This window comes from Octodon degus, unplaced genomic scaffold (assembly GCF_000260255.1).
Source record: "Octodon degus isolate 3935 unplaced genomic scaffold, OctDeg1.0 scaffold00002, whole genome shotgun sequence".
Taxonomy (NCBI): Eukaryota; Metazoa; Chordata; class Mammalia; order Rodentia; family Octodontidae; genus Octodon; species Octodon degus.
In genome coordinates this window covers 6,592,235-6,605,864 of record NW_004524578.1, presented here as the reverse complement: position 1 = coordinate 6,605,864, position 13,630 = coordinate 6,592,235, and the positions used below count along the sequence as shown (strand labels likewise).

Genomic DNA, 13,630 nt, shown 5'->3' with positions numbered 1-13,630 from the left:
AGAGCATTTCACCAGATTATGAATGACAGGTGGAATATATATAGATCTACTGAAATTAAAATACAAGTAAAAATTTATAGTAAAATGAAATCTGAGACCTAAAAAGTAACATAAATGACCCCAATTCATAGATGACTAGACTCCCAGGGAAAGAAGTGGGTAAACAGCATAGAAAGTATTTCATGAAACAATGGCCCAAACTCTCCAAATTTTGGAGAAAGCATAATTTACATATTCTAGAAATTCAATGAGTCTCAAAAAAGAAAAAGGAAAGGAAAAATTACTCCTGGACTTCTATGGTTTATGTGTGTCCTCTAAAGTGTTCACACTGGGGTCAGGGAGATAGCTTGGTGGTCTGAGCGCTGGCCTGGCAAGCGCAAGGACCAGAGTTCAATCCCCAGTACATATGCTGTACAAGGCCCCAAACCACGTGGTGGTGCACACCTGTAATCCCAGCACTGGGGAGGCTGAAACAGGAGGATCACTATGAGTCTAAGCTGTGTAGTGAGACTCTGTACCAAAGAAATAAGTAAATCTTTTTTTAATAAAAAAAAAATGTTCATATTGAAACTTACTCCTCATTGCCATGTTATTAAGTGATGGTGCTTTACAGAGAAGGCGTGTAGTCACGGGACCCTAAATTCATGAGTAGATCAGTGTGAGCGCCTTGACCTTGGCTTTCTTCGCCTCCAGAGCACTAAGAAATAAACTTCTGTTGTTTATGAATTACCTAATCAAGTGTTTTGTCATAGCCCTACAAATGAACTAAGATATAAACACATCACTCTCAACTGCAAAAAATAATAATATGCCAAAGGTAAAGGGGAAATTTGGAGAGTAAATAAAAATTCTATATCATAGCAGATATGAGGAAACAAAAGTAAGAATAACAGCTGAATTCTCACCAAAATTAAGAAAGCCAAAGGCTGGAAACACATATTCCAAGTGCTAAAGAAAAAGAAACGGTTTCTAATAATTTAATAATTTTTAATCAGATAAACTATCTTTCAGATATTAAATTGAAATCAAATAAAAGCCTAAGAGAGTGCCAGGCTTCTCCGCTTCATCTCCACAGAAGCGGAAGGCCTTGGCATCCCTGCGTCCAGGACAGACAAGACCAGGCAAGGCGAAACCCAAGCTCTCCCTGCCCGGCCCCTGCTGTTCTCATACACGCAGATATTGCTACTACCAGCGGGGCGTCTGCGCCATAAGCCATTCCCGTACAGACTTAAAATCAGCTATTTGGTAGAGAAATGATCATCAATGAGTCTCCCAGGAAGGAGGAAGCACAGAATGACTCTCTTCCATTTTAATTATTCTCCACCTCCATCGGTCTCTACCGAAAATTAGCACGGTCTCAGGGTGGAGCTTGATGGTACAGGCTTAATAAGAACATGTGAGGCCCTGGATTCACTCCCCAGCAACCCAAAAAATAAAATAAAATACAAACTTAATACAACTAAATCCATGACTGCTTGAAAAAATCAAGTGGTGAGGCAGAATCCACAGGCCAGTCCGGGACTTGCAAGTGGACAGCTGAGGAGAGTCTACGTGCTGAAGTCCCTAGTCCTGACCTTGACAAGACTTTTTTTCTTTTTCTTTTTTTTTTTTTTTACAAGATTTAACTAACAAACAGAAGAATTGTTTAGGGGGAAAACTCATCAGGTCTCCCTGATATGAGAGAAAGAGTGGGCAGATTTATTCCATCCTAGATGGCCTGACCATATACACAGGGTGAACAGGGCTCAAAATCAAATCAGCCTTTTCATCCCCCAAGAAAAGCATTCAGTTTCAATAACAGCACATTTGTGATGCTCTCCCGAGAAAATTAATTTTTACAAAAATTAAGAATTTTGTAAGAATCAAGCAAGGGTGCTGGAAACAGCTATTTCAGTGATGTTGGCAGCCTTTAAACATTGAAGAAACTATTAACACTGAAAGATAAAAACTATCGGGCCAGGGAGATGGTTCAAGGGCCAGGGAGATGGCTCAGTGGAATAAGTGCTTCCCTGGCAAGCGCAAGGGCCTGAATTCAATCCCTAGTTCCACCAAAAAAAAAAAAAAAAAAGAAACAACAACTATCCTTTGGCACAGCGGTACTTGCCCCACACTTCCAGCATGTCACTGCCTCTCTAAAGAAGTGGCAGTCTCTCCTTCTGCCCTTGTTGTCAAGGCTGGGCTTCCCGTCTTCTGAGGCCATGTCTATGACTCTTGGCATCCAGAGTTTTCTGCTGAACATGTCACCTATCCGCATGGTATTTTGCCTGAAAGCTAATTGGTAATGTTAAAGACAAGGAAAAGTGTCATGCTTCCAAAGTCTGTACACATTCAATTACCACAAGTAGTTTAGAGGACACAGAGCACTGCTGGGACTCAAGCAGAGGCACCTTTTTTAAGCCCGGTTGCCAGCAAGACGACAATAGAGTGCAAATGGGATCCATGCCTTGAGTTCACTCACACAACCACTCAGTGATACTTACTGTACAAGAAGGTTCTCTGCTTGTAACCCCCATGCTGAGGGGATTCTCTGAGCCAGGACGACATCAAGCGTCCTCACCCCCCACTGAGAGCCTGAGACAACCCCAGGCTGCGACATGCCCCTTACCTTTCAATTTAGTTGTGTAAAATCCAACAGCTGCTCCGTTTGTCCACAGAATTTTAGCTTGCTCCTTCATGGAGTGAGGTAAAAAAAACATGTCATCGTCGTCCAGCCTCCTCTCCAATCTTCCAAAAACAATGACATTCAGAATGAAAAGTACAATCCTTTCCCCAAAGGACTGAACCTTGGAAGAAAAGGGGAAAAAACAAAAACAAAAACAAAAAACAAAAAGAAAGAAAGAACAAGAGTCAAGTAAGACCAGAGAAAAGAATCCGACGTGACAAGTTTTGCACTTCAAGTTGACCAGCAAACTGGGGCCAAGTTCATGCGCTGCTGTCACAGGACTATTTTTCTGCTCAAGAACCAGAATGTAAGTCATTGCACGTCACTGATGTTCATCACACCACGGACCTAGCACACCAGTATAGCCTCCAGGAGTTGGGGACAATGCCTAGGGAGTTCCTGAGTCCCCAGGGACATAAATGTGGAATGAAGTTGACAAAGCACAGTTCATCACAAGCTAATGAAACAGGAAGTTATCTCGAGAGGGTAGCCGGGGTGAGCCATTTCAGCAGACTGGCTGAATATGTCCTGAAAGAAACCCAATCTGCCATTTTTAATAGCAACAGAGTCTTGGCCCCAGAATTCTGGTTCCCAGAGGAGGAAAAGTAATTGGGAGGATCAATTGCTACATCAGAAGCAACTTATTTTTGATAGCTTGTGACAGATTACAAACAAATTGGAGTTCCAGTGCTGAGACTCATGGACCACCCCGCTCTAGGTTAGAAAACTAAACTATCTTGTCCAGAGCAAAGTCATCACAAATAAGGACACTAAATTGTGCTCAAAGTCAGAACCACAGAGTTGGAAGAATTCTCCTTCACAAGTCAAAATAAATTCATGCTTATGTCTGTTGAAATTCTCAATTTTTTTATTGCCCACAGATGCCAAATACATGCCCAGAATCAGGGCCTCCCATGCCTCTCCTCACTGCATGGCTATCCTGGGATGTTTTTAGGGAGATTTCCATCATTGTGACACCAGGCCTCATCAAGGTTCTAGCATTTTCCAATAGAACCAGAGGCTGGTGACCAAGCCTTTAATATGCAGGCTCTTTGGAGGAGGTTTTGGATCCAAACCAGAACAACATGATCTCGTAGTCCCCCTAAAGGCAGCCTTCCAAATAGCCACCTGAGGAAAAAAGCAATTTTAAAAAAAGAAAAGGGTATTGGGGGGCAGCTTATGGTTTCAGAGGTTGCAGTCCATGGTATGCAGGAGCTGTCGCTTTGGCCCTGTGTCAGCTCACTGATTGTGACAGAAACACATTATAGAGGAAGCTCGTTCACCTCATGACCCCCGAGAAGTAGAGAAACAGAGACAAGAAGGGACTCGGGTCTCAATCTTCGCTTCAGTGTCCCTGATGGCCTAACTTCTCCCCTTGGGTCTCACAAATGCATCCCTCCAAACAGCTTCTAAAATTTGACACACTAGCTGCACCCAGCCATCTATTTGTGCAGCAGTAGTGGTAAGTCGAGTTTTACTCTTACAACACTGAGTTGTGACAGCCTGCATGGTTTGAGGCACTTGTGTGTGCATGAATTGTGTGTGTGTGTGTGTGTGTGTGTGTGTGTGTACCTGCATGGCCACTGTATCATTCCCACCATTAACTTGACTATGATTTCCACCCACACAATATTATTTGATTCTCAACATTCACCAGGGACATCTTGGTTTACAGATGAAGAAACTGAAGCTCAAAGGGGGTAAGTGATTGCATTTACTGATTTTCTTGCCTCGTTCCAAGGAGGACTTGAGACAGCTGGACAAGGGCTCTGTCAAAGCAGGCAGGGAGCAACAGGCAAGACTTTTGAGGCCCATGCCAGCGAACTGAAGAGCAACCAGCAGTCAATTCCCTTCTGCCTCATCTTCCATTAGAACTGTGACTTCCTTTAATGCAAATGCTAATGCTTTATGTCATATTTAATACTTGATCCCCGAACCATCACCACCACCACCATCATCATTTTATACTTACTGGACCTTGGCCTGGATTTGCTGAGAGACATTCAGCCACCCACCCTCTTTGAACCTTAGTTTCGTCGGGTGATAGTAAAAGATTGTCACTCATGTGACCTCTGAAGCTCTTGTCTATATTGCAAACACACTGATTATAAAAATAAGGCAGTTCACAGCACCCTAGCAAATGGTACAAAGTGTTTGGTGCCAACAAACTTATTAATTGGCTTAGAATGTAAAATATTTCACCTTCATCTGGAGCCAAATTTTAGAAGAAGAAAAGATTTATGAAAATCTAACCAGCCCAGCCTGAGAAGCTGCCACATCTCAGACAGTGGCAGCCAAAGCCAGCCCAGACTTTAAGAATAACTAGCAAATCTCAAAACCTGATTGGTGTAATGTGGGAGTTTCTATTTTTCAACTTATAAAACCAAAAGGTTCAGAGGGAAGTCAGAAGAGAAAAGCAGATTGCATCTGGCAGAAGGGAAATATCCAATCAAAAACTGGCAAGAGAAAAAGGAGAAAAAGAAATTGCACTTAATTTGGCCAATTTCATTACAGGGAAGAAAATGTGTGACATGTGATTTTGACTTAGAAATGTTTCTCAAAACATAATTCTTAGATCCAGTTCTAATCCTCATTAGGATCACTAATTATATCAATGAAGAGAACATTAAGAAAGGGTTGTATTTTTTTTTTTTTGGTGATTTGTTAAGAATAACTGGGTAAGAAACAAAAAATGTAATTAAAAGAAAAAAGTACAGACAAAGTTCCACAAATGAAGAAAGGAAACATCCCCATGTACAGTAAAGGCAGGATAGACTTTTAGAACATGGTTCATTTGGTGAAAATAATGTTCAGGTTTCTTTTCTTTCACAATTGAGGCCACATTCACAGGAACTGCAGTGAGAGGTGTTTCTCTTTTAAACTTAGAAGAGATGACAAATTAAATAATTGAACTTCTGGTTCTGCAGTATCATACAAGAGGCAAACCAGAGTCTTCCGAGCATTCAGAACAGCCAGTCATTACACATCCTCCTGGCCCACCTGGGAGCGGGGAGCCGGGGCAGCAACACATCGACGCACATTCTGTGCTGCTGGGTACATCAAGCTCCTCTGTGAATCTCAAGTCACTCTGAATTGGCTTGGGGGAAAATCTTCGCAAAATCACATCTATGGAGTGAATTGACGGGACTTATAAAATACAACCCAGTGAATGAGATGAGATACTTGCTAATCACATAAAGGATTTGCATCTAGAATATGCGAAAAATATTCTTACAATTCAATAGTAAAAAGTCAAAAATCCAACTTAAAAATGAGTCCAAGATCCCAACAGACCTCTTTCCGACAACCTATAAATGGCCAGTGAGCACATGAAAAGATACTCGGCATCCCTGGCTAGCAGGGAGGTGCAAATCGAAACGCCAGTGAGATGCCACTTCACACCTATGAGGAGGGAGAACACAAAAAAAGACGGTATTAAGTGCTGGTGAGAAGCGAACACAGTGTGACTGCTGTGCAAGACGTGTTGGCAGGCTCTCCACGTGAAATACAGAGTCGCCATATGACTAGCGACTCCATTCCCAGGTATGTAGCTGGGAAAACTGGAAACATATGGCCTCAAAAAACATATGGAAATGCTCATCGAACCGTTATTCGAAATAACTAAAAAATAGAAACAACTCAGAAGTCCATCATAACATATGTCTACAATGGACATAATTCAGCCTCCAAAAAAGTTATGAAGCATTGATAGAGGTTCCAGCGTAGATGTCCCTTCAAAAACTGCTCCATAAAGAAGCTTGTCACAAAAAGCTACCAATTATAAGACTCTACTTAGAGGAAATGTCCTGACTAGACAACACCATACAAGAGAAAGTCAGTGAGTGCTCGCCAAGCCTGGGGAAAGAGAATGACAGGCACCTTCCCAGAGATCCAGGGTTCCTTTTGCAATGATGAAAAAAGCCTGGAGATAGTGATGAGGAATATTCAACATTGTGAATACACCCAAGCCACCGACTCGTACCCTTTAAAAGAATGAAAGTTGTGATATGTGAATTACATCTCGATTAAACTGCTGCTTTAAAGATTAAACTGGCCAAATGTGGCAGAGGCCCATAATTGCAGCTATTTGGGAGGCTGAGGCAGAAAGACATCAAGGTTGAGGCAAACCAGGGCAACCTGGCAAGACACCGTCTCAGAACCAGAGTGTGCACTTGGTGAGGGTGAGGCCAGAGGCAGGACTTCAGTTCTAGACCAGCCTGTGCAGCTCCGTGACTTAGAAAGTCTCTTGCCTCAAACTAAAAAAGCAAGAAAGGTCTGGGGATGTAGCTCAATGCAACGGCCCTGGGTTCAATCTCTAGCACAATTAATTAATTAATCCAAAGGACTTGGGCTGTAATTCTGTGGTAGTGTGCCTACCTAGCATTTACAAGTTTTCTCAATATTAGGATGGGGGGATAAAATAAAAGTGAAAGTCATTTATCTGATGGAAGAAACCGGATCGTGAACTTCTTCAAACTGAACCTGAGCAAATGCTGATTTTCCAGTTAGTATGTACTGGATACTGTGAAGTAAGCCAAGGATCATTGTAGAAAAGCCCTTCAAGACTGCTGAGAAGGCGCATCCTTACAGCAATCAGCTGTAGGCAGAGCCCACATCTTGGCTGGCCCCTCCATTCCTCCTCAGCCTCTACCCCAGCCAGCATTCAGCCAGCAGGACTCTGCCCGGACCTCTGAGAAGCTGCTGCTGGACCTGCCCCTCCTCTTCACCATCCCAGATCCCTGCTTTGCAGCTTCTCTGCAAAATGACAGTGCCTCAAAGATGCCAAGCTTGAGCTCCAAAATGTTTGTACACCCCAGCCACTTGCTAGCGGCATGACTCAGCTTCAGTTTCTTCCCATGCAAAAGAAGCACTTGGAGGATTCTGAAATTAGACAAGCCCTGCAGAATCTGAGGTAAAGTACGGGCAGAATCGCATACCAATAAACACCGCCGGGGCTCTAGGCAGAGCTTTCCCAGGCAATAGAGAGAGGGTCCCGGTTAAGGTCGCCCCGCTACTCAGGCAGGGAAAGTGGCCTTGGGACAGCAGAGTAGCTGTTAAGTGGAGGCAGGGGGTTCTAGTTTCCTTCTTGCACGGCATTATGGATTAAATGCGTCTCCACAAAAATGTTGATGCCTCAGCCCACAGTACCACTGAACGTGACCGTATATGGACCTGGATTTTGTAGGTGTTCAAACCCACTCCTGAGCAGCACGGTACCCCCCACCAAGTCAGTATGTCTGGTATCCTTATAAAAAGAAAAAAATTCAACAGAGCCAGATGCGTACAGGGAGAAAAAAAATCTATGAAGACACATAAAGGACACCAACTGGGGCCACCAGACGCAGCACCAAGGGCAACCAGTAGCTGTGCGACAGCCTGGAACATTCTTCCTCCCCACCCTCCAAAGCAGCTGTGATGAACCGCTTGATCTTGGACTACAGCCTGCGGATCCCTGAGCTGAGGGTCTCTATGGAAGCCACCCAGTGGGATGCCAGCCCTGGGAAAGGAACACCCAGTGGCAGAGCAGACAGTTTGAAGTTAGTAACAGGATAACAAGTACAGTGACTTTGAAAACCTGTTTTGCCCATGTTCCCCTCAAACCCACCGCCTCACCTTCAGGAGGCCTTCTCTCGCAGGGTCAGCCGTTCTTAGCACGTCCTCTGTAGACCACCAGGACTCCTTTAAGTAAACAGCCACCACTGAAGAGAAAAGCAAGAGAAAAGAACAGTGTGTGCACAGCAAACGGGCCTCGGAGGGCAGATTCCACAGCACAGAGCCCCCGAGCGGGTGGGAAAGAAGGATTCTCTGTGGGTAAAGTAGGAGATATTTTTAGATTAGAGCTTCTAAGAGCACTCACCAGGACGCAGAGTGACATCTCTCGGGGAGGTCACAGATGTTTCATAGGTGTGTTGTTCAGCTTTCTTGCAACTGATGCACAATGTCTGTGCTTTAGCCACAGTTTAAAAGCGGGGGAGAGATCGCAGTTTAATTCAGTTTAAAGGAATTCAGCCCATGGTCGGCTGGCCCCAAGGCAGAACAGCATGGCAACAGAGTGTAAGGAGCAAAGCGACTCCCCGGAGCAGCCCGGAAGCGGGGTGGGCGACAGCACCAGGCGAGAGATGGCCCACAGTGCAGTCCAGAGGCTGCACGTCCACAACACCCCTAGACCCTGCCAGGAGCACGCTGAACTGCTCTGCCGGACGGTGCTTAATCCACTGATGCTAACGTATCGGGATTAATGGTCATGACAGGTAGCCCATCTTTATTTTAAACAGAATACAAAATTATAAAGAAAGAAAGGAGAGAGGGAGAGAAAGAAAGAGAGAGACAGAACATTAGAAACGATACAAAATTTCATCAAACAAAGTAATAGGAATTCAACAACGGTTGTTGTATTGTGTATCTTCACATTAATTTTTTAAAAATGTTTTTAAAAATTTTATTTAAAAATTTGATGTAGATACTTATTTGGTACAGGATCTCACTACACAGCTCAGACTCGTAGTGATCCTCCTGTCTCAATCTTCAATCTCCCCAGCACTGAGATTACAGACATGTGTCACCACGCCCAGCTTTGGGGCCGACACAGCATGCGGTGCTGGGGCTCAAACTCTGGTCCTTGCACTTGCCAGGCAGGCTCTTAGACTGCCAAACTATCTTCCCAGCCCCAATTCTTTAGGTTCCCAGATATAAGCATGTAAAATCGGTTTCTAAAAAGTTATAAGAAATTTTAAAAGGAAAAGAAAAAAAATAAGCATTAACTGTTCCTTTCAACCAGCCAGCAAAAATTTGACTCCAATACAAAATATACCCCCATGTTATTGAGAAAAATATGATATGCACAAAGACAGAAGTATTCAAAGGGTAAGGACAGCAATGCTTTCATGCTGTGACATTTATAAAACTCCAGTCATTTGCCACAACTTGGAACTTCTGATAATTAGTAAAATCCAGTATTAGGGAATTTAGCGGACCCACTTACTTCTTGTGTATAGCACATTCCCTCATTGCTAAGCTCAGGACAGCCTTCTCTTACATGATTTTCTCCCATTTTTACAGGGAAAATATCAGCATTTGTCTGAGAAGGACAACCGAAGTTCAGAGCGGTGAAGTAATTTGACGGTTAGCAGCTGGAAGGGGCAAAGGAAGGCTCCACCCCTGGGACTCCAAATCCAGTGAGCCATGCGAAAAGCCAGGGAGGGTTTCTTCTTTTAGGAATGGTGGACTCCTGCAGGAGTAGTAGAGGTATCTGTGGATGAGATGCTCTGGGCCCAACATTTACAGGAGCAGAACGGGAGGGAGCTCTCTCCTCCCAGTCTGTCTTGGTTACTTCCTTGTTGCTGGGATGAAATATTCAATACCCACAAGTTAAAGAGGGAAAGATTTATTTCAGCTCCAAATTTGTAGAGGGTTTAGGCCGTAGTTGGTTGGTTCTGAGGCAGGGTAGCACGACAGAAGGGTATAGCGATGAGGAAACAGTCTGGCAGGGCAGGCAGAAAAATGCAGCGGCCTTCCTTTCCCTTTTTATTGTATTCAGGCTACAAGATTATTGGTTGGTGCTGCTCACACCCATTGTGGGTCTTCTGAGCTCAGTAAATCCACTCAGCTACCACCCAGAACTATGCTAAACTAAGTCAATCAATGGACTAATCCAGTTATAAAACCCATGATTCAATATCATATACCTGTGATCTGGTCTCTCCCCATAGCCCCACCTCAGAGAGCATGAGGCTCTGGGGGACATTTTAAGCATCAATCCTAAATCTCAGGCCCATTGGTTCTACTTCAGAACATCCCTTGGATCAGTTCTGAACATGAGTCCTGAAGCGCGGACATTCAGACTGTGGGTACAGTCACCCAAGGTGCAGATTTTCCACTGAAACACCCAAATCTGTCACCAGAGCCTGCCGGGCAGTTCTGCGTTAGCACAACACCTGGCACCGCGCTGGCGCAAGGCAGATGCTCAGGGTCTTCCTCAGTGAAGTGATGCCCTCCCCTCCTCTCCATCCTCCTGCTCTTCCTTCAGATGAAGGCAGATGACTTCTGCCTGTGGTCATCTCCAGGAGGGCAGAGATAGCCTCCCATCTGTCTGCCTGCCTCAGTCTCCCTCACGATCCATCCCTGTGGGCCCACCAGAGCCTCAGCCTCCTTCTCTCAGCTCAGCAACCCCTTTCCTCACTTGACTATTACATTTTGAATACCAAAGTTACTGTTTTTCAGTTCCTTTATAAACACCTTGTAAAACTCATTTCTGTCTCTGAGTAACTACTTGAAGGATAACGATACACAGTGTATAACAACTGTTATTCTCTTATATTTTGCTATGAGATTTGATGCTTTTTCATACAATTATTAAAAAGGGAGAAAAGAAACCCACAAAGCTCAATGGAACGCTCAGCACGGGGCTCGAGATTTCAAGCAACGTTTGCGGACCACGCGGGTGAGGCACCCGAGCCTTCTTTCTCCTTCCCCCACTCTGACAGCCATAGGGAGAAAACTGAGAATACTGAGCTGCGGGGCATGAGGCAGTCGGCTGCTTCTCTCCAAAACTCAACGGCACTAACTCACTGTGTCAGTCTCCTATCGGGGTGAGTGATCGTCTTTGACAGAGTTTCCAAGTCTCACAGGGCCAGCTGGGACAGGAAGGCCAATTAAATGCCTGACATCTGCCTTCATTTATGCATTTATGGAGTTCATTTCCAAAATGGCGCCTACACGCACGTACGTGAGCTTTATAAAGCCGCAAGGATTATTTTCCTGCTTAACAAGGTGAACCAAGAAAACAAAACCAAAAAAAAAGTGTTCAGCTTACTAATAGATTGTGTTCCTGTAATACCGATGTTCAGTTTACTAACACAAGTTCAAGCAGAGACCATGTTTGCTTGATACCTTGCGAGTTTCACAGTGTGCTGCTGAGCATTAATTAGCCACACACTTTGTTGCAAATTAAATTGAAGTGCTTTTTTCTCTGAAACTCACTTGAACTCCTCCCTATACGTAACAATAACAGCGAAGCCCAATCAAATTTAACAATCAGAAATAAACCATCCTTGAAGCGAACCAACACTTAAAAACAGAGTCAGCTTTCTAGAAAGTAGCAGCTTTTGATCAAGGATACAGGATCCTGAGGAGGTTGGAAGGAGAGAGGGCGGTAAGGCCTGGGCAGAAGTCGTCCCCAGCTCTACAAGGGCACATGACGGATCCAGGAGGCTGACAGGTGCCACAGAGCCAGCCTGAGGGCACGGCTGCCAACATCCTGAAGCCAGCCAACTCCCAGGGTTTGCAAATGGAAACCACAATATTGGTGCTTAAAGGAAAAACAAAAAGGATAAACGCGATGCAAAGCAGCATCCTTCTATGCCAGCATCCCACCACCCAGGGAGTGGGGACCGAGGAGAGGGGACACTGGCAGCAGGACAGACAGTGGCTAGAGCCATCAGCAAAGCATTGTGAAGAGCCAGGCTCGCTGGGCCAATTTAATCACTCTCTCCTTCCGAGTGACAGGTGACACAGACCATAAAGACGTCAGCAGAGGATTTCATCCCGTGACACTCCAAGGCCCCTAAGAGTCAAGACAGGGAGGTCCCTAAGCGAACTCCCAGTGGCCGGGATTCATTCGGGATGCAGTAAGACCAACTGACCCCAGCTCGGCTCAGAGGAGTTCCTGAGGGCAGGAACAGCACTGTCCTTAGCCCCAGGGGCTGAGGAGAAAGCTGCAGCCTGGCCCCTGGGAGCCGGTGGCCTGCAGGGGACACAGCTAAATAAGCAGCTCCAACACAGGGCAGGCATGATGGGTCCCGGAACTGTCTGCCACGCGGACCCAGAAGCGGGGACATGTCTGCTGAGGGGAATGGCAAAAGTGTCTCCAGAGAGCTTTACCAGCACTGTATCACCGGCAAAGTTCTCAACAGGCAAGAGGACAGGCAGTGACTGCACTCAGAGGCCCGGAGTTCTATAGGACCAAAGCCCCAGTCAGGGCAGCCGAGCAAGGATGGCCTGAGGGGAAGCTGGCTACAAACAGCAGTTCCGCCCAACACTAGCTTCATTGCTCACAAGTTCTGAAGGGCTTCGGCCCCTGTGGCAAGCAGGACAGCATAGGCCTTTCAGATGTGGCCCTGGGTACAAGGGCCAGAGAAGAGAGCTCAGACTGCAAAGCCAGACAGGCTCAAATTCCAGCTCCTGCTAATACTCATTACGTGACCCGAACTTACACCCAGACACCTGACAAATGCAGACCATGACACCCTCTCACCTGTGCCTGTGCAGGTGTGGTGAGACAGTTCACTGTACAAAATTCTGCTTTTCCTCAGTTACCAGAAGCTTTCTGGTGGCTTCTAGAAACATCCTCCACCCCCTGCCCCAAGAAGCATCGATCTTGGATGGCAAACACATATGAAAAGCCTTTGCTATTTCCACTGCCTGTGAGACCACAGAAGATGCTTTGTGGTGCGCCTCCCCCCCTCTGAATCTTGCTGTCCAACCACCTTTCGCTCGCATTTGAGCAGAGAGCCTGCTCTCTGATACCAATCTCTTTGCTCCATGACTCACGTGACGCATGCACCTCGCATGGAATTTGCTCTAAGCCTCTCCTTTCCCCTTTGCTCAGGTGACCACGGCATGCCTTGACCTCTCCTCCCCTCACTGTGTGGATGCAGCATCTGACTGAGACGTGATCACAGCTGGCCCAGGACCTCCCAACAAGACCCTGAAGCCTGCTGTCCCACCTGCAATTTCTCAGAGCAATTAAAGCCTCTTTGATTTGAATCATCTTTGAACTGATAAATAGAGAAAACGATCATTTCGGTGGAAAAATAGCACAATCTTCCCCACAGGACAGCTCACAGAGACTTGGTTGTCATCTGTCACCCTAAAGGGACGGTCAGTGACAGCGGGAGCACTGCGCGGGGCTGGCTTTGGCGTCCACAGCCTCTCTCAGCAAGGAACAGTGCCCTGATGAATCAGCAGCAG

The 13,630-nt window shown here is 45.5% G+C and overlaps 1 protein-coding gene across 1 annotated transcript in view; it reads right to left on the bottom strand.

Annotated features, from left to right (window-relative positions):
• Fam169b (family with sequence similarity 169 member B) overlaps window positions 1–13,630 on the bottom strand; it is a 73,660-nt gene that overhangs the window by 26,634 nt on the left and 33,396 nt on the right. Inside the window, exons 4-5 of the mRNA XM_023712217.1 lie at window positions 8,276–8,361; window positions 2,606–2,783 (exon numbers count right to left, since the gene is read on the bottom strand). Of these exons, the coding sequence (XP_023567985.1) occupies window positions 2,606–2,783; window positions 8,276–8,361 (264 nt within the window). The remainder of the gene's footprint in view (window positions 1–2,605; window positions 2,784–8,275; window positions 8,362–13,630) is intronic.